Source organism: Saccostrea cucullata, unplaced genomic scaffold (genome assembly GCF_032062105.1).
Source record: "Saccostrea cucullata isolate Sc308-1 unplaced genomic scaffold, CSIRO_AGI_Scuc_v1 ctg2494, whole genome shotgun sequence".
Classification (NCBI taxonomy): domain Eukaryota; kingdom Metazoa; phylum Mollusca; class Bivalvia; order Ostreida; family Ostreidae; genus Saccostrea; species Saccostrea cuccullata.
In genome coordinates, this window is record NW_026935678.1 from 10,419 (window position 1) to 35,280 (window position 24,862).

The 24,862-nt window shown below is 34.1% G+C and overlaps 1 protein-coding gene across 1 annotated transcript; it reads left to right on the forward strand.

Annotated features, from left to right (window-relative positions):
- Positions 1-24,576, forward strand: LOC134243561 (angiopoietin-1-like). Its single transcript, XM_062725815.1, has 5 exons — positions 1-912; positions 2,676-2,824; positions 4,077-4,173; positions 9,378-9,565; positions 24,260-24,576. Exons 1-5 carry the CDS (start codon positions 87-89, stop codon positions 24,485-24,487), a joined length of 1,488 nt encoding a protein of 495 aa, XP_062581799.1. The 5' UTR covers positions 1-86; the 3' UTR covers positions 24,488-24,576.
- Positions 24,577-24,862: the final 286 nt, after the last annotated feature.

Below are 24,862 nucleotides of genomic sequence, written 5' to 3' on the forward strand. Positions count from 1 at the left end.
GTCCTATTTGATATAAATATACTTTTTCTTTGCCAGAATGTTACTTTCAGTCCTGACTTGCAAGCAAAAGAAAACGACTTGACAAAATGGATATTCTACAGAGTCTAGTGTGTCTTATAATTTACCTGAATGTGGGACAAGTCTCTGCTGATAGTAATATTCTAGAGAAATCTATTTTGGACGGAAGTACGACGTCGGAAGGAAAGGTGTCCAGTATTTTACGGGATATCCTGAACCAGGAGAGCCTAGTGAGGTTTTCTATGGTTCAGAGAATGCAAAACTTAGTAATGGACGTTATAGAGAGCAAAAATAATTCTCAGGTGGTGAAGCATAAAATGAAAATTTTAACAAAGGAGTTAAAGGATCTAGAGACAAGAGACAACGGTATGGAAACAGAGGTTACAAAACTAAAACAGATGTTTAACGCATTGAATGAGACAGTAAGAAGTAACCAAGATCGGACTATTGACACAATTCAAGAGTTAAAGGATGGGGAATTAGTGTCAATAACAAATAAGGCTTCAGTTCTCCAGAAAGAAAGTCAAGAATTACTGGTGGAAAACAGAAAAATAAAGCAGCAGTTGGAGATGCAGAACAAAACCATTTCATTGTTAAACGTTTCTTACAATGTTTTACAGGAAGAAATTAAGCAAATTAAAAATAGAGAACTGGATGTCGGAAATAAATCCAAAATATTTTCAACAGATAATGAATTATTTAGAGAACAACTAAATGACGTAAGAAATACTCTAAGAGAACTCAAAGGTTCCTTATATAAGGGACGGTTTCAAAAGATGGAAAATAGTTTTAGGGACTACTCAATATCAATCAATGAGACCCTGGATGGATTACTCGAGGATCATAGAGTTCTTAATCAACAGGTTTTGAACGTTTCTTCTTCTCTGTCTAATGGTAAGTTGTATTTTAAGTAGATATTCCTCTTAATAGTGTTATGTTCTTATTTATTTGTTTCCTTGGAATCTTAACAACATAACTTTAATCCTCATAGCACAAAAAAAATAATCAAATAAAAAAACTGAAATGAATTGTTCATATTTTGATATTTGATAGCTTATCCCTTTATACCCACGTTTTGCAGAGGACAAAATAAAGTTATTTATTTAATAATCATAAAATTGTCTTAAAATTCATCCGATCTTTTTGGATCATTTATCCTTCTAACCTAAGTTCCTTGTTTATAAGTTTCAAAACTTAATTATGATGTGATATACTGTCTTTGAGTTCACATTGACAAATTCCTATTGATGAAAGTATGTTTTAGCTTGATAGCAATAACTTATTTTTGTTACGTGTTTTGTTTTTTCTCAGCCAAACATAAAGTTGTTCTTATTTTAAACCGCAGATCTGAAAGTGATGGGGAAAAGATTTTTGTTAGCAACCATGTCTCATCAAATCTTAGAATCAATACGACAGCTTGAGTAGAGGAATATTCATCGAAACAAACTTCAGTTTTGAATAGAACCTACAAATATGAATTATGTGAGATGCACGAAATGATCTTGAGTTTTCAGATACCATATATATCGTATTTCAAAAGGCATAAATTGTGATGAAGTACATTTGATGACTTCTTCCTATATACAGTCAAGCTTATTTGATACATATTTAGTAATATGTATTTACGTTAACGAGAACAGTCTTAAAGTTATAAATCATTTTATCATGCAGTAATTTACTTAGATAACCAAGGTAAAATCAATGCAATATTGCGTACAATATCACTTATGTAGGATACACGACACAAATATAAAGAATTGAAAGAATGAAATTGGTATATTTATAAACTAGTCAAAATCCTAAGATCCTTGCTGGGGTTCAATTTTCATTGGCAGTGCCACTAGCGTCAAACCTTCTGCGCAAACTTAAGTGGTGACTCTTCTGTGCCTGCCAAACGCTCGGCATTGAAGTGAAATTATTGGTCTTTAGATTAGACCTAAAAAAGCAAAGATCTGTTCCTCGGCAGGAGTTAGGTCAATAAAATACATTCGCCGCTCAAAAATCGAAGTCTCGTGTCTCGAGAGAAGTTTGCAAAAGTTTGATTGATTGATTGTATATTGTTTAACGTCCCTCTCGAAAATTTTTCATTCATATGGAGACGTCACCGTATGCCGGTGAAGGGCATCCAATTTTGACCTTTACTCGGCACTCAGGGCCATTGAGCAGTGAGGGATCTTCATCTTGCCAACGTCTGCCGTGACATGAGGCTCCGGTTTTTAAGGGCTCATACGAAGGACCCGAAACTTTCACTTCAAGTGCCGAGGGCATCGCGAAGGAACAGTTGTTACCCGTATTTTATCGTCTTAGGTCAGTCGCGGCTGAGATGCGAAGTCACGACCTCCCGAGCACGCAGCGAGCGCTCTACCAATTGAGCTACCGTGAACGGTTGCAGAAGTTTGAAGGTCTTCTCGGTATATCGTGATGTCTCTTAATAAGCGAAACATTCTATATAGGTTAAAGAACGTACAATCAATCAATTAAAATCCTGATATACACTGTATATAAAATTGTACATTTTCTACTAAGATCAATTTTTCGTCCGTCTTCTAACCTATCCTTTTTGCTGAAACCATTTAGGCCTATATGATATACTATTATCTGGGAGATGTTTTTTTTAATTGAAGGTAAAACAACCGCTTTTTTTTTATTTTTTGCAGTTGAATTAATATTGCAACCGAAATCATGCTACAATGTCCTTGAACAAAACAAATCATTGAAAGGAAAAGATGGCGTATATAAGATTTCGATTAATTCTGACATCACTTCCGTCTTTTGTGACATGACCACGGATGGAGGCGGATGGACGGTAGGTACAAATAGGTCACGTGATACAGATTACTTCGTGTGTGTTTGTTTGTGTGAGAGAGTGTATGCGTGTATATTAATAGCTAGCGCATGCAGCGAGTGTCGCGAAGCGACGCTCGTCACTGCGAGCTCTTAAAGCAACACCTGTGCGAAGAGAAATGTTAGTAGCGAGCGCAAGGAGCGTCGCGAAGCTCGTAACTGTGAGCTCTAACGACAACGCCTGGGCGAAGAGAAAATTCGGACTACTGCACATTCATTCCCTAATTTTTTTGCCGCAGTAACTTTGACCCACAATGCATCGCTTCGTACACAAACCCTAAAGCCACGTTCTCGTGAGAATAATGACAGAAGTTAAAAGAAAAATAAACTTGCCTTGATTTAATGAATTCATCTGTTTATTGCAGAAAAATAATCATATACTGATTGAAACCAGACTTCGGTTTGGTAAAGCAACATGCAAACGAGTGAAACGACGTCATATGATAAGTATCTGCGCTCGTCCTAACGGTCGCACCGTCAACATATTAGAACATTCATTCGGTAGTATTTTTTGACGCAGTAATTTAGACCCACAATGCATCACTTGCTTTAGCTACGTTCTCGCGAGAATAACGACAAATGTTCAATAAAAAGTTTACTCGCCTTGATTTAATGGATATGTATTGAAGATAAATAGTAAACTAAACGTTATTCATTAATTTTCACACCTTGTTCAGGTTTTTTTCTTGGTATTGCAACTCACAAAGGACGTATTGTGACGTCAGAGTCTAAATGCACCAAATGTCACGTGCGTTTTGACGAGCCCGATCTTAATTAAAGCAATAGAAGAGTTTGCGCTCGCTCTAAACGTCGAACGGTCAACATATTATGACGGAATATGTATATGTGTGAATTTTTGCATGTAGGTTTGTAATTATACATGTATATTTATATGTCCGTTTGCAGGTATACATGTATGTTTACATATAAGTTTGTGTGAATACGTGTACTAGTATGTTTATTTCTAAATATAAATGCATGTTTGCCTGTAAAGTTTAATTATTTGTATTTATGTTTGTTTGTAAGTTTTTTTTCTATATGCATTTTTAATTATCTAAGTTTGTTTTCATACTTTTATGCTATAGATTTATCTTTTTATGTATGGATAGATGGTACACATGAATCGAAATAAATGATCAATTTTTCAAACTGAAAGAAAGGTCTGTATCTGAAAGTTAGTAGCAATAGATAAAAGCCTTTTATCGTATTTATAGGTTATACAGAAAAGAATAGACGGATCAACTGATTTCTATCGAACTTGGGAAGAATATAAAAAAGGTTTTGGGGATCCAAAGAACAACTACTGGATTGGTAAGAATACATACTTTGAAATGAAAATTCATTGTTGATATTTATACTGCATGTTTGTAGTTGTGGGAAACATTGAAAAGTTTAACCCTGATAAACCCATTGTCAACTGAAAATGACCCAAGGTTAAAATGGTTTTCGAGGGATGAAAATTTACATTGTTACCCTAAGCTACTTGTGGTTATTTATTATATAACACTGACTCTTTCATACAAATATAAGAAAAGTTAAGCACTGTCAAACGTGTCTGATACAATGTGTTATTATGCTTACCCGTCTTAGTTTAATGACAGTATAAGTTTGCAATCTCCATTGAAAATTGTAAAAATTTTAATAATGAAAACCTAAACGAAGAAATAAGCGCAATTAAACAGTCAATCAGCAATGACAAAAACAGCTTTTATCTTAAATAAATTAGCTACATAGTAATCAAGTGAATTTCTTATGTTATGGGTCAGAATAACCTTTTAGTCAGCAAAAATCATTCACACAGTTTACACTTAATTTAAAATATTACAATTTATTTACAGAAATATAAAGAAATAAAATAATACAAACTTACAAGAAGAATCCAAAGATTCATACAAAAGAGTGACAGTTTCTACACACAAAATGTCCCACTTAGAGTATTCTATCCCAGTGTCTCATAGGTACTCTATTCTCCTTGATACTCTACTCTCTTTATTACTCTTCTCTCTTAGGAACACTACTCTCCTAGGTACTCAGCCCTCTTAGGTACTATACTCTCTTTGGAACTCTACTCTCTTATGTATTCAAGTCTCTTTTTGTACGCTATCCTCTTTGGAATTCAAGTCTCTAAGATACTCTACTCGTTTAACTCTACTCTCTTTGATACTCTACTCTATTAGGTACTCTTCTTTCTTAGGTACTCTACTCTCTTAGGTACTCTACTCTCTTAGATACTCTACTGTCTTTGGTACTCTACTCTCTTGGGTACTCTACTCTCTTTGTTACTCATCTCTCTTTAGTTCTCTACTGTCTTAGGGACTCTACTCTCTTTGGTACTCTACTCCAGAGTTCTCCATCATTTTTAATTTTACTGTGTTGCAGAGTTTCCGCGAAGGGCTAAAATTTCGCGGTATTTTCGCGATCAAATTCGCAAAGTTCTGAATCACTATTCATTATACATGCACAAACTTTTTAAAATAAGTGTAATTTGTTACACAAATGTTTTGGTCGTATATATTGATCACAGTAAAAACACTTGTTCTGAAAAGCAGAGGAAATTCTGATCGATACATTTGAACTACGTAAACTTAACATTTTTAAATGTAATTCTGCCGTGATTATTTGTCAGTTTTCTTGATCGAATTACTGAATTACAAAAAAAGAGAAACTTCAGAATGATAAAATACTTTTAAGAGTTCCATTGTTGAATATTTTAAGCAATTTATTTACATCTATTAGATGATTCTGGTACGACTTATGTTTGACTTGCAGTGCTTTATACATATTTCAAGAGCCGTGGCTCTATATAAAAGACGTAATTATATATTTTTTTTAAGAAAAGAATAAAAAAAAGAATAATGCAATCTATTTTAATGTAACTACATGTACCAATTAACCGTAACATGTAAGTTTGAAACGCAGATTATTTGTCTTTGTTCCTTCATGAGTAAAGTCCGGCGAGGGTCTAGGAGATAATTGATCATGCAGGATGAAGCCCTAGTAATTAAGTGATCTACCTTATAGAATTGAAAGACGGTAGAATTGTTTGATTAAAGTTTCAGTGAGATAGAATTTGTGTGTTTAGAATTTCAAAGATTTTACTGTGTCGGCAAAATTTTTACTTTGTCGCACGCATAAAATTTGAATCGTTACTGTGTCGGAGAAAATTTTACTGTGTCGGGAGCAACACAGTAAAACAGTTCAAGGAGAACCCTGCTCTACTCTATTTGGTACTCTACTCTGTTAAATACTCTTCTCTCTAAGGTACTCTACTCTACTTGGTACTCTACTCTCTTAGGTACTCCACTCTCTTAGGTACTTTTCTCTTTTGGTTTTCTACTCTCTTAGGTACTCTACTCTCTAAGGTTTGCTACTCTCTTTGGTACTCTACTCTCTTAGGTACTCTACTCTCTTAGATACTCTACTTTCTTAGGTTCTCTACTTTCTTAGGTACTCTACTCTCTTTGGTACTCTACTCTATTTGATATTCTACTCTCTTTGATATGCTACTGTCTTTGGTACTCTACTCTCTTTGGTACTCTTCTCAAAGGTACGTAACTCTCTTTGGTACTCTACTCTCTTTAGTACTCTACTGTCTTAAATACTCTACTCTCTTAGTTACTCTTCTCTCTTTGGTTCTCTACTCTCTTATGTACTCTACTCTCTAAGGTACTCTACTCTCTTTGGTACTCTACTCTCTTAGGTACTCTACTCTCTATTTTTCTATACTGTCTTTGGTTCTCTACTCTTTTTGGTACTCTACTCTCTTTCGTACTCTACTCTCTTAAGTACTCTATTCTCTTAGGTACTCTACTCTTTTTGGTACTCAACTCTCTTAAGCACTCTACTCTCTCAAGTACTCTACTCTCTTTGGTACTCTACGCTCTTTGGTTGTCAACTCGTTTTGGTGCTCTACTCTCTTTGATACTCTTCTGTCTATAGTATTCTTCTCTCTTTGGTACTCTTCTGTCTATGGTACTCTAATCTCTCAGTAACGCTTTTCTCTTAGATACTCTATTCTCCTTATTACTCTTCTGTCTATGGTACTCTACTCTCTTAGGTATTCTTCTCTCTTAAATACTCTATTCTCTTTGGTACTCTACTCTCTTAGGCACTCTACTCTCTTTGGTACTCTACTCTATTTGATACTCTACTCTCTTTAATATTCGACTCTCTTTGGTACTATACTCTATATGGGGACTCTCTTAGTTACTCTTCTCTCTTTGGTTCTCTACTCTCTTATGTACTCTTCTCTCTATGGTTCTCTATTGTCTTTGGTACTCTACTCTTTTTGGTACTCTACTCTTTTTCGTACTCTTCTCTCTTAGGTACTCTTCTCTCTTAGGTACTCAACGCTCTTTGGTACTCTAATCTTTTTGGTACTTTACTCTCTTTCGTACTCTTCTCTCATAGGTACTCTACTCTCTTTCGTTCTCAACTCTCTTTGGTTCTCTACTCTCTTTGGTACTTTACTGTCTTAGGTACTCTACTCTCTTTGGAAGTTTATTCTTTTTGGTTCTCTATCCTCTTAAGTACTCTTCTCTCTTAGGTACTCTTCTCTCTTAGGTACTCAACGCTCTTTGGTACTCTACTCTTTTTGGTACTCTAGTCACTTAAGTACTCTACTCTCTTTGGTACTCAACTTTGTTTGATTCTCTATTCTTTTTTGTACTCTACTCTCTAAGGTACTCTCCTCTGTCTTTGGTACTCTACAATCTTTGGCACTCTAGTCACTAGGGTACTCTACTCTCTAAGGTTCGTACTCTACTGTCTTAGGTTCTTTACTCTCTTTGTTACTGTACTCTCTTTGGTACCTTATTCTCTTTGGTACTCCACTCTCTTTAGTACTCTTCTCTCTTTGATACTCTTCTTTCTTAGGTGCTCTACTCTTTTTGGCAGTCTACTCTTTTAGGCACTCTATTTTTTTGGGCACTCTGATCTTTTTGGAACTCCAATCTTTTTGGTATTCCACTCTCTTTAGTAGTCATAACTTTTTGGACTCTACTCTATTTGGTTCTCTACTCTCTAAGGTACTCTATTTTCTTCGGTACTCTACTCTCTTTGGTGCTCTACTCTCTTTTGCACTCTACACTCTTTGGTTTCCTACTCTCTTTGGTACTCTATTCTCTTAGGCACTCTACTCTCTTAGGTACTCTACTCTCTTTGGTACCCTACTCTCTTTTGTACTCTACTCTCTTTAGTACTCTACTTTCTTAGGTACTCTACTCTCTTTGGTACTCTACTCTCTTTGGTATTCTACTCTCTTAGGCACTCTACTCTCTTTGGTACTCTACTCTCTTTGGTTCTCTACAGTCATTGGTATTTTACTCTCTTTCATACTCTACTCTATTTGATACTTTAATATTTTTGGGAATCTATGCTCTTTTGTACTCTTCTATGTACTCTACACTCTTTGGTACTCTACCCTCTTAGGAACACTGTTTGCTCTTTGAACACCTGATCTTTTGAACGACAGTTTTGCACTAGCATACAAAGTGACAGTGAATTTAATCTATGCAAAATCTATAGATAATTCTTTTTTTTTAAATGCAAATACAAAATGTGGACATAACACGAAATTCAAGATTCAAGAATGTTCTAGAAAAAATAGTCACAGGCCTTGACCAATCTTGAACCTTCTGTTCTTAATATAAACAATACTAAACAAATATTATAAAATTATCAGACACCTCACAACACTTAGTCGAAATGAAACTTAGAAGATTTAATCAACTTTGATTTACAAAACAAGTTATTGTAAAATGGTCCAACTACTTTAAAGTGTTATATTTCTTTTAGCACAATCTCTCCAAAAAATAGGAACTTCCGACTCTAACTGTTTTGTGTAACTTGTTCTGTGGATATCAAGGAAGGATGTGGAGATAACGAACAATATTCAATATCAAAGTCCATAAAACAATAAAAAAAATAGGAGCATAACAAACACGGACCTCCAAAACATCAGAGGTTGGGTCAGGTGCCATGGAGGAGTGGGCATCCCCTGCTGACCGGTCACATCCGCCGTGTGCTCCTTGTTATGTCGGGAAATAACGGAAAAACCCGTCATCAATTTTTTGAATAAATAATGGGGTAACCATAAGTATGAAAAACGTTAGTCAGCATTTGATTCAATGATAAATTGTATTTGCTGACAAGGTCACAGAACTTACGAAATGATGACTTTAAACGAGACTGCTGATATTTCTTGTTTCATCAACTTGTTTGTGAATAATTTACCTCGTTTTAGAAATTGTTTATACGTAGAGCATGCTTTTGCGTATTGAATCAACTGTAATATATAAACATTTTATGCAGGTGATGAAGGTATATATTGCTGCATAAGTAAGGGAAGTTGACAGTAGAAAAGTAAAAGTCATCACGTTTATCATGAAGCTTGGTTGTTAGATTATCATGTGTAATTTTTTTATATAAATTATTTCAAACAATTAGGATAAAATCATATACTAATCAATAGTCATAAACATTAATATCAATGGTTTTTACTAATTGTCATTAAGGGAATGATGCAATCCATGTATTAACCAAAGATCAGGACCAGGAACTGCGAATAGATCTCCAGAGATTTAATGGGGACACAGCGTATGCTGAATATTCCACGTTTTATATCGGAAACGAGGCTGATAAATACCGACTCACAGTATCCGGATACACGGGAACTGCAGGTAAAAGTATTCATTTACATAACCTTGATTTGAAGACTTTTGTAAAACAGCTGTTTAACAGAGGGTCTGACATTAACCTGTTGCAGCGCTTTGTCATGATCTGATGTCAAATAGTATCAATTATGTTTATAAAGAAATAACATCACGAAAATACATGCATTTCTTTAGAGGAAAGGCATTAGATAAATATAATTCAGAACTAGAGTGAAACGCATTTGCCTTTTCGAAAAGCGTCAATTTCAAAAACGTATTTTAAGACCTTTCGGTCATATGCATGTACATCTTTTAATTAAATTCTAGTTACTTAACATTTTTTATCATCACACCTGTTAAAAAACATTCTTCAAAAAGATGTTTTATTTGATATAAATTTAAATTAATTACAGTTTTTTTTTGCAAAAACCTATGACATCATATGAGGATGAAAATACTTTAATGTGAAAAAAAATTCCACCAGTTCCTCAGCCATACGTTTCAGTAACCATGCATTGCGTATCATGTATTGCACATGAAATGGTATTTACTTAAGTATTGAATTCATATTGTGGGATGTCTTCGGTCCTATAACACACCTGGCCGTGCCGACAAATTGAATACCGCGCGTTAGCGCGGTATGATAATCATAAAGTATTGAAAATGCATATAGTTCCTACTGTTTATTCTAACACTCAGTGACACGGTTTCGCGTGTGTTATTTAAGCATTGAATTAATATTTTTGGCTGTCTTCGGTCCTATAACACACCTGGCCGTGCCGACAAATTGAATACCGCGCGTTAGCGCGGTATGATAAATTTGTCGGCACGGCCAGGTGTGTTATAGGACCGAAGACAGCCAAAAATATTAATTCAATGCTCATATTTACATTCTCTAATTTTTCTTCTTCATAATTGCTTATTTCGTTAATATTTAATGTGAATTTAGCGCCCTTCAAAACTTACGTGGTTAATAGACGTAAGAGCCGTTTGTGACGTCAGACGACGTTGCAAAGTTAAATAACGGAAACAAACATTGCGAAGAAAAAAAAAGTGACACATATTTTAAACGCACATTTGTAGTATTTTTACGTTAATTCAACAAGATTACAGTTTTTAATTAAATTAAGCCAAAACATTGTACACGGTTATAGCGAAGTCCTGGGGACCTGTGAATTTAATTCGCTATATCCGTAATTCGTTATATCCGTATAGCAAATTCGTATAAGTATACATAGCGAATTCGCAATATGCACATATTCCTTCAAATAATACTACCAAATATGGTAGGGAAGCAATTATCACGATACATGCCTTGGCTAACTTAGCTTTTCGTTATGAATTGAATTTCATTTGCAAATTCTTACTAAAATAAAGTCAGTTCAACATATCTTTTTTTGAGATTTTTTGAAAATTCGTTATAAAAGATGTAAATTTCATAATATTTTACCTCTACGGGACTCAAAATCAGTTCGCTATATCCGTAAATTCGCTATATCAGAGTTCGTTATAACCGTAAAATTTTACAAAGAATTGTTAAGAATATTGCCGGGAACCCCGAAAAACTTCGCTATATCCGTGAATTCGCTATATCCGTGTTCGTACTAAACGAGTTTTACTGTACATTTTTGTGTTCAGAGATTATAGAAAATGCATTTAGTTCCTATTGTGTATTCTAACGCGCAGTGACAAATTAAGGTTTCGCGTGTGTTATAGAAATTTGAATGTCGTGGATTTCTAATGAATTCCATAAGGAAAAATACACGAAATGTAAATATAGAGATTTGAACGTCATGGATTTCTAATAGATTTCATAAAGAAAATTACACTGAATGTAAATATAATCATATATTTACATCTGCAAATGTTTGCCTTCATATAATACTACTGGAAGCAATGTGTATCTATAACTGTATAAATACTGGTACGGGGTCAAGAGGTCATAGATATGGATAATCGTTCGACATAATTTCTCAGTGACGTCATAAAAGGTCGATGAGCGTTCAGTGGATTGTATAAATGCCGTTGGGTTTGACAAATAATGCATTTCACACGTTAAAAGTCACAATCAGGTAAATCGATAAAGTATGGATAAGTCACACATGTAAATATAAGTAATAAGGTATCATTTTAAAACATCTATCTGGCTATAAATACGGGTTGGTACGAGATTAAATTCACCATAAAACCCGAAGGGCTTTATGGAATATAATCTCGTGACCAACCCGTATTTATATCCCGATATATGTTTAATTTAACCTTTTGCTGCCAACGTAAATTTTTGAATTGACAAAAAGAAGTAACGTCACACGTAAATGACGTTACAATAGTTATGCGTTATTGAAAATTGCGGGTTAACGTTGTTTCAATGACGTAAATCGCACCTGCGTTATGTAAAATTTTACCAGAGTAAGATCCTGTTTCAGCGCATGATCTGAGACAAAGTATTTTTTTTTATTTAAAGAAAGGGACATTTCAAAAAAAATTGTGTTGTTTGAGCATAACGTCATCTCCAAAACGTACACGGCTATACGGTCGATTTCTTACTTTTTTAATTAAATTACTCACTGCTTGATAATTTGGTTGATTTACTGTGAAGTATAGGTAGTGGAAAATGGATGTATTATAGCCATCAAAAATTATTTCGGAATATGAATTGGTAAACTTTCCATTTTGCATACTGGTATGTATTTACAATGTACGGAAGATAAATACATTGTTTAAAGATAAAAGTACTCTGAAAGCATTCTGTATGAAATGTTATTTTTTATTCTAAACAAAAAAAAAATGATATACTTCATTTACTTATAAACCAGCTAGTCTGAAACTCTACACTGATAAGAAGACCGTGTAATATAGAGGTTAACGTCTTAATCAAGAAATTAAAAACCTAAAACAAATCGCGTGTATTTTTTTGCCATATCTTGATGTTTAGAGGATTCAAATACTGTTAGGATATTTTTGTCCTCCTGACAAGCCAAACCTTTATGCCATTTAATAATTGGAATAAAAAATCAAATGTGTCAATTAAAGACATTTCTCATCAACTATTTTTTGAAAATCATTGTTTCCTGGACATGTACGAACTTTGAAAACTGAGAGTCGGAAATAGAATAGTCCTCACTTTGTATGCCTCTATTCTTTTCTTAAGTAAATTGTGAATGATTTACCTCAACCCTTATAAGTACTGTCACTTTATTTTCAATCTGTACAGAGTACATATTAAACGTAAATGAATATACATGTACATTGCTTTCTGCTAAAATTGAAGCATTATGCAACAGTTATACATAGTTATAGGAAGTGGATGCATATTTTACATTTAACGCGTTCAGTGACAGAGGTTCTTTCGTAATAACTTGAAAAAAAAATGAATAGTGGTAAGGCGTATTTTTTTTTTTCATTTTTAAAACATTTAAAGCCCTCTCCGGCATCAAACAGCGGTCTGTCCTTGTACATACTATATTTACAATATTTTTAGAAATCGGTGGCGAGTTCAGAATTATGAATGGGATACGAGTCAGAGGCAACCAGCTCAAACTTGAAAAAAAAACCCATATGAATGGAGGGGAAAGGGGGGGGGGCTTGGTTAAGTTTTTATTTTCAAATTGAGATTATCGAAATTTAATTTTTTGGGGAATTGAGGTAAGAATTTGAATAAATCTAGAACCGAGCACACTTTTTTGTGCACAATAGATATAGTTTTTTTTTTCAGTGGGTGGCACTGTAGCTATCAAGATATTTTTCAGAGAGCTACAGTTATTCAGCTACCACAAATTATGAAAATCGCCCTCCATTATATCACTAAAGTTAAAGATTCATATATAGTAGTATATCGCCTAAATTTTGGTAAATAACGAACGAAGCCCATTTATCCTTTAATATATTTTTCAGTTACGCAAGTCCATAATTAAAAAGAATTTGTTTTTATAATAAAACTAGCTGCAATAATGTAGCCCCCCCCCCCCTCCGGGGGGATGACCCTCTCAAAAAAATATCAGATAAAAAAATAGGAGAGGGCTACATAATTGCGGCTAAAATAAAACATGAACAGTTATCCCCCTCCTGAATTAAAGAAAAATACCCCCCCCTAAAAAAAAATGTTCAATCACTTTATGCTATACTATTTTAACTGAGGAAACCAACTGTGCATTTGAGAATTACTGAAAAAAAGTCAATCAATAAGTTTATAACATTATAATAATGTATTCAAAACAATTCAAAATTAATCGCATGTTTTAGTAACTGTGTTTTTATTCATCTCTCTCTCTCTCTCTCTCTGAAATTGTATTTGTCTATATAATGTTTTTAAAGGTACAACTACACACATGTACATATTCTATAATGTAAATGAAACTCACACGAGTAAGTAAGGAAAAGGTCGATATTTTAAAGAATCGCATATTTCGTAGCACGCACGTACTCTAAGGGATGGGGGCTGGGGTGGGGATGGATCGAGTTTCTCCCATTTCTTTAAAAAAAAGAAATAGTAATATGCTATTATATAATACATGTACGAGGGTTGATCCAAAAGTAATGTCACAACTTTGATAAAATTGCTATAAATCGACGTAAAGCAACAAAATTATACATGATTAAAGCTTTATTTATTTCAAATTAGGCCTGAAAAATTCAAAGGAATATGATGTATACTTTTCAAAATATCGGATTTTAAACAATGCACGTTTATGGTAGTCGCCGCATCTAAATATAACGTCACATGACGGATACACGCCGTCATAGTTTTAAGCGTTTCTCCTTCGTTTCATAAAAAAAAAAATATTTGTGATTCGCAAACACTTTCACCAATTCCACTTTCTTTAAGAAATCCTGGATACCATTACACACTCACTTTTTTATAATTAAGCCCTCTGTCAAAATTTTTTTAACAGTAGCATAAGACAAACTTAAAAATTCACATGTCACTCTACGTCTGTCTTTTTCGACAACGTCAGACACCATCGAACGTTTCCGTCCGATCTCCTGTCTCTCGGTCTTCTTGTCCTCTGTTTATCATTCAGTGACCAATCACCCGCTCAAATTAAATTGCTGAAACCATCTATTACAACACCTCTTATTTACATTCTTTATTCTGTAAGTCTGATTGATTAACGAAAATGTCGCTAGAGATGATTCCCATATTTTGAAGCAAAAATGCATTACAACTCGTCGAGCCTTTTTTCCCATTTCGACAATCCCTTTGTTAAATTCAACAAAGTAAAACAACAATGTTTATGATAAAAAATATCAATGCTGTCATTTAATTTTCAATCAAAGACTAGAAAATGACGAGAATTGTGTCTTTAAAAAAATTGGGAGATTGGTTTTTTTTAGAATCTTTTTAATGTGTTTATCTTTTTCATTCTAAGAAAAAAATACACTTTAAAACGTGACGTTCCGTTGTGAGGCGGCGACACCCCCTATGCTCTATGTTTTAAACATCTATAAAATAAATTCAAATAAACATTACTTTTGGATCAACCCTTGTATTTTGTTTATATTTTTTTACACTCAAAGACGGCTGTCCCCTTGTTGTTTTTACTTTCTTCTTAAAGCCAAAAACAATAGTGAGAATTATCAAAATAATAACTTTAATATCCGGGTATATTGTTTTTAAATTTACTTCTTGTTTTTCATTTCCCCCCACCTACCCCATTTTGTACTTTAGGCAAGTTTCTACTGCAGTTTTTAAATAGATTTTCAATAATTGTTTTATATTTACCTAGTCCCGAAGATATCATTTACCTTATGCATGATTAGCATTAATTCAAAGGGACAAACCAGAAAAATATATGACAACACTTTGTATTTTTGTACACGTAAACTTGATTTTGTGTACAGTCATCATCAGAGGGAGACGCAATTTTTACTTCCCTAGCAAAAATCTAAATAATCTGTACTCCTGTTCAAACTGACACACGAACGTAAGGAATATATTTAGGATATATCCTACACGATGAAAATAGAAAGATCCATAGCCTTTTAACAAAATAAAATAATAAAAAAAAACAATCTGTTTCGAAAATAGATTGTCACACAAAGAATTTCATTCATTTGCCTTACATGTATATTTTTTCATTAGAGATTTCAATAAAATTGCGTCATTATTTTTCATTAGAATTCTGGAAGAAAAATGGTCACATCAAACTGATCATGATTACTCCTTTCTCTGTAATACATTGAATTCATGCGTCTTGTTAAAAAAATGTATGAAATATTAAAAGTTACACTGGTATGTAATAAATAAAGTCAATACGGAACAAATAAAAAAGAAATATTGAAAATTAAAATTTCGGAATACAATTAAAGAAAAACAAACATTTGAACTTATTAGCTTTGGTTATCTTACAATATCTATTCAATATGTGGATTATTAGGTGCCTTATTATACCCGCACTTTCTAAAGAAAGTTCGGGTATATTGTTGTTACTCATGTCCGTCCGTCTGTCACACTTTTCTTCCCTGAACTCCTCCTACATTTTACACAGTAGCTTAATCATCTTTTGGGAGGTGGTTTGTGGGGTCATGTAGATGTGCAGTAAGGTTTTGGAATTTCGATTTTGCCCCGGGGGGTCAAATGGGGGTCGAAAAATGACGTTTTTTGTCCAAAAAGCCCCGTCTTCCCTGAACTCCTTCTACATTTTACTCAGTAGCCTAACCAGCTTTTGGGAGATGGTTGGTGGGGTCATGTAGATGTGCAGTAAGCTTTCGGAATTTTGATTTTGCCCCAGGGGGTCAAATGGGGGTCGAAAAATGACGTTTTTTAAGCAAAAAGCTCCGTCTTCCCTGAACTCCTCTTACATTTTGCTCAGTAGCCTAACCAGCTTTTGGGAGATGGTTGGTGGGGTCATGTAGATGTGCAGTAAGGTTTTGGAATTTCGATTTTGCCCCGGGGGGTCAAATGGGGGTCGAAAAATGACGTTTTTTGTCCAAAAAGCCCCGTCTTCCCTGAACTCCTTCTACATTTTACTCAGTAGCCTAACCAGCTTTTGGGAGATGGTTGGTGGGGTCATGTAGATGTGCAGTAAGCTTTCGGAATTTTGATTTTGCCCCAGGGGGTCAAATGGGGGTCGAAAAATGACGTTTTTTAAGCAAAAAGCTCCGTCTTCCCTGAACTCCTCTTACATTTTACTCAGTAGCCTAACCAGCTTTTGGGAGATGGTTGGTGGGGTCATGTAGATGTACAGTAAGGTTTTGGAATTTCGATTTTGCCCCGGGGGGTCAAATGGGGGTCGAAAAATGACGTTTTTTGTCCAAAAAGCCCCGTCTTCCCTGAACTCCTTCTACATTTTACTCAGTAGCCTAACCAGCTTTTGGGAGATGGTTGGTGGGTCATGTTGATGTGCAGTAAGGTTTTGGAATTTTGATTTTGCCCCAGGGGGTCAAATGGGGGTCGAAAAATGACGTTTTTTAAGCAAAAAGCTCCGTCTTCCCTGAACTCCTCTTACATTTTACTCAGTAGCCTAATCATCTTTTGGGAGATGGTTGGTGGGGTCATGTAGATGTGCAGTAAGGTTTTGGAATTTCGATTTTGCCCCGGGGGGTCAAATGGGGGTCGAAAAATGACGTTTTTTGTCCAAAAAGCCCCGTCTTCCCTGAACTCCTTCTACATTTTACTCAGTAGCCTAACCAGCTGTTGGGAGATGGTTGGTGGGGTCATGTAGATGTGCAGTAAGGTTTTGGAATTTTGATTTTGCCCTGGGGGATCAAATGGGGGTTGAAAAATGACGTTTTTTATGCAAAAAGCCCAGTCTTCCCTGAAAGCAATTAATTTTTTTAAGGAAATTAGGTCAAACTTCAAGATCATGGGTAATGAAAATCATAGTGTATGTAGAATGGTATTGTCCCATTTAATACTAATACACATGTTTAATATAATAGTCCTATCTCTTCTCATTCAAAATATACGACCATGATGACCAAGGTTAAATTTATTGTGACAGATGGGCAGATTGACAAACAAATGAGATTTAATGTACCCTACCTTTAGCAAAAATGGGGACAATAAATGTCTTTGCTGTTCTTGAGAAGAAGATTTATGTTGGAACAAGATGTGTTTGTGAAACACTACGCGCCCGGCGGCAACAAAGTTAAAAAAATCTTCTTTTAGCATATTGATCACAGTCAAGGTCACAAGGTCATTGACCATGGTGTCATTCGAAAGAACTTAATCAGTGGAGTATGCGTACTAAATATGAAGTCCCTATCTCCTATGGTTCAAAAACTGTGGCAAAAAGTGTAAAGAGCTATTTTTAGCATATCCGTCACAGTCAAGGTCACAAGATCATTGACCTTGCCGTCGTTTGAAAGGACTTTATCGGTGGAGTATGCATACCAAATATGAAGTCCCTATCTCCTATGGTTCAAAAGTTATGACAAACAGTGGAAAAAGCTATTTTTAGAATATGGGTCACAGTCAAGGTCACAAAGTCATTGACCATGGTGTCATTTGAAAGAACTTAATTGGTGGAGTATGCATACCAAATATGAAGTCCTTATCTCTGATGGTTCAAAAGTTATGGCAAAAAGTGTAAAAAGCTATTTTTAGCATATAGGTCACAGTCAAGGTCACAAGATCATTGACCTTGATGTCATTTGAAAGGACTCTATTAGTGGAGTATGCATACCAAATATGAAGTCCCTATCTCCTATGGTTCAAAAGTTATGACAAACAGTGGAAAAAGCTATTTTTAGCATATAAGTCTTAGTCAAGGTCACAAGGTCATTGACCTTGAAGTTTTGAAAGGACTTTATTAGTGGAGTATGCTTACCAAATATGAAGTCTCTATCCCTTATTGTTCAAAAGTTATGGCCAAGGTTAAAGTTGACAAACAGACAAACAGATAAACAGACAAACAGACAAACAGACAGGACAAAAACAATATACGCCCGGGATCTATCGATCCGGGCGCTTAAAAAGTACCCTGCATATTTAAATGTAAATTGGTTGAAATTAGCCCAGTGGTTCTTAAGAAGTTAATGTGAAAAGTTTGCAGATAAACAGATGGACAACAGAAATCAGCACATTTCAGAAAACAGTATGCTTATAAATAGTTAATCAAGGTGCTTTGGGTAGCAAAATAAAGCTAAACTGGTATATCTAATTCATCCGCAGAGCTTAGTATATTTCAATATGCACAACCTTTTCAACTCTTATAATTATTTTTTTAAAATTTATATCACCATGTCTCATTCAAGGGAGAACTAGAGATATGACCAGATGTATATCTGTTAAATATGAAATATGTACATGTATTCTGTGTTTTTTTTTAGTAATTTGTTTGTTTGTTGTGACAGCAACTGTTATGGCAGCTTTTGGCAAAGGTTGAAGTTTCTCAAATGTAAGTCAAACTCCAAGGTCAAGGTCAAAGGGTCTAAATTGTTGGTATCAAAGGGAAAGTCTTGTCACAAGGAATACACATGTGAAAAAAGGGAGAAATCCCTAGAACTTCCTCACCTGTTCAAAAGTTATTGCCAAGGTTAAAGTTAAATTGGATTCAACTCTAAGGTCTAGGTCAAAAATAATTATACCTGTTGAAAGTTCACAATGATTACACATGTAAGAGCATGAAAGTCCTAGCACCACCTGTTCAAAACTAACGCCAAGTTCAAGGTATTTTTCTTGTAAAATTGGGTCAAACTCCAAGGTCAAGAGATCAAGAGGTCAAAATTGGTGGTACCCATTAAAAGGTTTTACCAAAAGAAATTTACCTATGAAATATTGAAGCCATGTGTATAGCTCAATCCACTTAAAAAATATGGGCAAGGTTAAAGTTTCCGTGGACAGACAAAAATACATAAACATAGGAAATATGTATAAATAGTCAAATGAAAAAATTTTCTACTATTATGGAGTCATAATATCAATTGTCATTTCAGGTACAGGGAGTAAGTGGCTTGGGAGATCAGAACCCCCCCCCCCCCCTGGAATTAGCAGTTATTTAAAGAAGACTATATATGTACTGTAGAGAATAAAAATGACTTTGGACATCCTCCCCCTTAGAAAACAGGGACTCCACCATCATTGTTTTTATTATTTTTTATTTCCATCTCAGTAAATCTTGGGCTGATTTTTTTGACTGAGGTGTGACACCCCCCCCCCTTTCTGAAAAAAAAATCGGGATCTGCGTCTGTTATATACTGAATGTCCGCAACGGGAGATAACTTGACAATGTGAAATTTGTCGACTGTGGCATGCGATGATCTTTGACCATGTTGACCCTTTTTGAACTTCAACCTAACCATTTGCATTTATTTATTTTTATGCAATCTATACTAAATCTTGTACTTACCGAATGTCATAGGTCGTGACAACGAATTCATGAAATATAATCCATATAATCCAATAAAAACACAAATGATTTTAACTGACCACACTGCATCGTCAGCATACATGTGCTAAATAATCTCATTCGACAAACCTTTGCTGATTCCGTTGCCAGTATGAATTGGCCGAGGTGTGCCGAGAGGTGATATCTATAAATATGATAATGGGTGACGCAAACCCAATGTGAATGTAGAAAATAAAACTGTTTAGTACAAGAACAAATTTCAAACTATCATAATTAACTAAACTATGTTTTTTTAAAAAATGTGAGAGTGAGAGAGGAGTGTGTGTGTGTGGGGGGGGGATAGGCATTGACAAATTAATAGGGTTGTATTTTCAATGGGTTTTTTTCCCGACCAAATACTAAAATCAGTTTGCACATTTTGATAAATTCATCAAAAACGCTTTGTACTAAAATAATATTTTATGTCGTTGAGAAAGTAAATTTAAAAAGTTCCAAATAATGGGAAAATTATTTATTTGAATAAGTAATTTACTTCAATCATTAATTAAATTCTGTTATTTCAGACTTGTTATGAATTAAGTATTTTAAAATACATATGTGAGGCTCAGAGTTGATATGGTCATCTGAAAATTTTATGTTCAATTTGACGAATACATGTACGGTGATAATTATAGAATTATTTTGACTTCTTCCTTGGAAAGTCCAATATGAATGAGTGTATATTTAGAGGCAAACACCATAGTGCGGGTATTACTGTCTCATGACAGCATCTAGTTTGAGTAGAAGCATGTAAAATCTGCATTTAGGAAACTTACGAAAAATACATCGAACACAGGAAACAAAACGAAACAGAATATAAATTTTAATTTGTTCATTCGTAATAAAATAAAACAAATAAACTTGACAATATTAAATCACGGAAATAAACAATCAGTCAATCAATCTAAATGCTTCAAGAGTTACTGGTAATCTATAAACTCGGAACGTTTTCTTAAGGTTTGGCTTGCACGTACTTATTATTATGACGTCATTTACGAAAAATGACGTTGATTCTACCCATTGCCCTAACCCTAAATGGACGAGTAGTACCTCTATATACTAAATTTATAATAGTATGAAAATATACCTTTGAAATGAAATCGTGTTCATTGAGCATATTCAATAGTAATTATACCGGTATTATATGTAACAACTCATTTATTTCAAAAATTTATGGCGTCATCGCTGGTTTTATACTCACTTTGTTTATCCATTTATTTGCCTGAAAATTTTCATGATATTCTACAAATAAGCCATAAAAACTTTAATGTTATGCAATAAAAAGATGCAAAAGTTCAATAATTAATTACGTTGAATAGAAGTAAAAGGAATGCAAAGTCACAATTCATTTCAATAAAATCGGCCCAAAATCGGCCCCGTGGCATTCTACGCAAATGTGTGATCGGCCCAAAATCGGCCCAGTGTCACAGAAGTAGTTAAAAATGATACCTTTGTTGCAACCACTATTGAAATAATGACCGCTATATATTGAAATAATTATATCAATAGCGGTTGAGAGTGCATTTCAATATCAAACATAATTAATAACCACTATTGAAATACGACCACTATTGAAATGATTATATCAATAGTGGTTGAGAGTGCATTTCAATAGCAAACATAGTTGGTAACCACTATTAAAATACAACCACTATTGAAATAAATATATCAATAGCGGTTGAGAGTGCATTTCAATATCAAACATAGTTAGTAACCACTATTGAAATACGACCACTATTGAAATAATTATATCAATAATGGTTGAGAGTGCATTTTAATTGCAAACATAGTTAGTAACCACTATTGAAATACAACCACTATTGAAATAATTATATCAATAGTGTTTGAGAGTGCATTTCAATACCTAACATAGGTAATAACCGCTATTGAAATACCACCACTATTGAAATAATTATTTCAATAGTGGTCGAGATTTATTTCAATAACAAACAAAGGTTGCAACCACTATTGAAATAATTGAATTCAGATTTCGATATGGAGTAAATTATGGTTTAGTTTTGATGTATTATCAGCAACTTTCAAAATGATTATTTAAATCACTTTTGAAATTATAATATCAACTAGAGCAAAGCTCGTTGTAAAACAACGAGTAGGTCTTCCGTCCTGTTTGACCGGAAGTTACTTTTATTTTTTACATAAATAAGTAATAATACCGAAAAATGGTTTAAATCCTCTAAATCTATGTTGATTAATGCAGAAATAAGCCAGTTTTTGCTACTTCCGGTTTGACCGGAAGTGATGACGACGGATGGAAATTTAATTTTTAGGCTCCCAGTGACAGATGATACCCAAAATCTTGTCAAGAACGGCAAAAATATACGTTTTCAGACTACTTCTGGTTTGGCCGGAAGTGACGTCGCCGGACGTATTTTGACATTTTGAACAACTTTGCTTCTTTGACGTATTACAAATTCTCAATACTTTTTGAGATATAAAAGAAAAACTCGAGATCCCGCTAGGCCCTTAATTTTAGGGGCCAGCCCTTTTTTCGAGATATCGTTTGAAAGATCTTGGAATTCTACACATATTTTGTTATACATGTTGTAACAAAATATTTCTAGGTAAAAAGTTATCGTTGAAAAGGTTTCAATATTTTTGAAATTCGCGGTTGGACTATTTTCGGGCCATAACGAGCTTCCGTACACAGCAATTTGGGTGAATATGAAATACGTTCCGCACAACTACATTTATTGCTCTATTATCACTGAAAATCTCAAGTTTCTATCTTAAGCTGTTTTCGAGAAAACTCGCGGGCAAACTAACCCATAAAATTCACTAAAATGCAAAAATCTCGGAACCGGAAGTGACGTCATCAAAATAAAAAAAATATATGGCTAGATTGTTTATGTTCCATCAGCCATGAAAGTTTCATGAAAATCGAGCCAACTGTTTCCGAAAACTCGCGTGCACAAAATCGGAGAGAAATAAGAAAAAAAAATTGGAAAAGAAACCTAAGAATAACAAAAAGGTCTTCCGTTGGAAACGGAAGACCTTAATAACTATCTAAATCTTCATTTAAGGACAGATGATACAAACAAAATATGGATGCCTGGATTGGTATATATTGTTTGGTCTGATTTCATTGAAAATAATGCAATTAATAAATCTCTAGAATGTAAAGAAATTGTAAACCTTCTCTGATGTAGTTCAAAATTTTGCCTCACTAAAACCATCTTTATTAATTTATACACTTTAATTATTATGGCTTGTTCACACGACGAGTTTAATTCGCAGTAAATTAATGCGAAGTGAACTAATGCGAATCAAATTAATGCGAATTAAATTGCGTTCACACGACAGCTAATAAGAAGTAAACTAATGCGAATTAAAAATTTTTCCTCTACAGTCAGGCGACATGCCTTATTTCTTAAGAACATTTAACTAAAGATACCTTCTTCTTTTTGGAGTTTTTATCAATGGTGATAAATATGATAGCTGTTGAAAGAGAGACTTCAGTAAAAAAAATAAAGAAAGATATTCGATTCAATTATGGATCCATGATTTTTTTCAAAGGGATTGGCGTGGTGTAGGGGAGCTATGATCTAATTATAATTATTAATTATAATTATTTCCTGGATTTACAATGTATTTATTGATTTGATATCAATGTAAACTTTAAATATACATTATATATATGTATTTGGTATTTTTATGATTTAATTTGTCGTGAATATTTGCGAAGGTAGTTTTGACAAACTGAAATTTTATCATCTACACAACATTGTTTTCGCCTTTTCTTATCGTAGTTGATGAAACAAAAATATATTAAACGATTTCTTGATAGTAAAATCATAATAAAGGGGAGTAATCAAATGTTGAACCCGCTTTTGATTGGTTAATCTGGATCTTGAATCTCGAAACTCGAATTTCGAATCTCGTATTTCGAATCTCGAATTTCGTGTTTCGAACCTCGAATCTCAAATGAGCCTTCTGGGTTTTCGTAATACGGATTATAGACACAAGTTATACCAACTTAAATTGTCCTCTCCATTGATTCACGAGAAAATAATATAAAAACCATTATAAACAAGATTGATATTGAAGCTTTTTCCCAGATATAATTATATCAGCATGTAACCCCAATGTCGAATTCATTGATTTGATAAATTTCCTATTCCAGTTGATATATTAAATTAATTGATTTATCGGTAATTAAATATAGATTATCATTAACAGAAGATGTGCTTGTTTTCAAATATATTTAAAAGACTAAGAGTGGGTTATATGATACATGCAATCAAAATTTAGCAACATCAAGTTTAACATGTTTATTTTAAATCTATTAATGATGCGTCTATTTTTTAATTATGATTTATCTAAATGTTCCATAAATGACACATTTGTGTATAATTCATCATATACTCTGTTGTAGGTGACAGTTTAGATTCTCACAATGGAATGGCATTTTCAACAAAAGACCGGGATAACCACAGGTATAGTGGTAACTGTGCTGTATCATATCACGGAGCCTGGTGGTACAACAACTGTCACCACTCAAACCTGAACGGGCTGTATGGACAGTCTGGTGATTCTGGTGGTCAATACCCAGTATGGTGGCACTGGAAACGTAAAGAAGAAGCATTAAAACAGACTCTGATGATGATCAGACACAAGAACTGAATCAGATTGTTATCAATTATAACGATTGCTATCATTGTTATTTTTTCTGTTTATAGTACTTGTATCAGCAACACGTTTTCATTACATATTGTTTTGTTCAAGGAGTTCTATCTACATATAGATATATCAAGATAGAAGGCTTATCCCAGTACCACATCCTTTGATTTATTTAAGCATTGAATTCATATTTTTGGATGTCTTCGGTCCTATAACACACCTGGCCGTGCCGACAAATTGAATACCGCCCGTTAGCGCGTTATGATAATTTGTCGGCACGGCCAAGACCTAAAAGAATGTGTCACAAGGGCAGATGAACAGACAGGAAGTGACGCAGAAATAGTCAACGAAAACTACCTTTAAACAACATTTTTCCGG

Coding starts and splice junctions, on each gene's coding strand:
- LOC134243561 (XM_062725815.1), top strand. CDS start 87: ATGGATATTCTACAGAGTCTAGTGTGTCTTATAATTTACCTGAATGTG. Junction 2,825..4,076: donor CGGATGGAGGCGGATGGACG/GTAGGTACAAAT, acceptor TCGTATTTATAG/GTTATACAGAAAAGAATAGA. Junction 4,174..9,377: donor AAAGAACAACTACTGGATTG/GTAAGAATACAT, acceptor ATTGTCATTAAG/GGAATGATGCAATCCATGTA.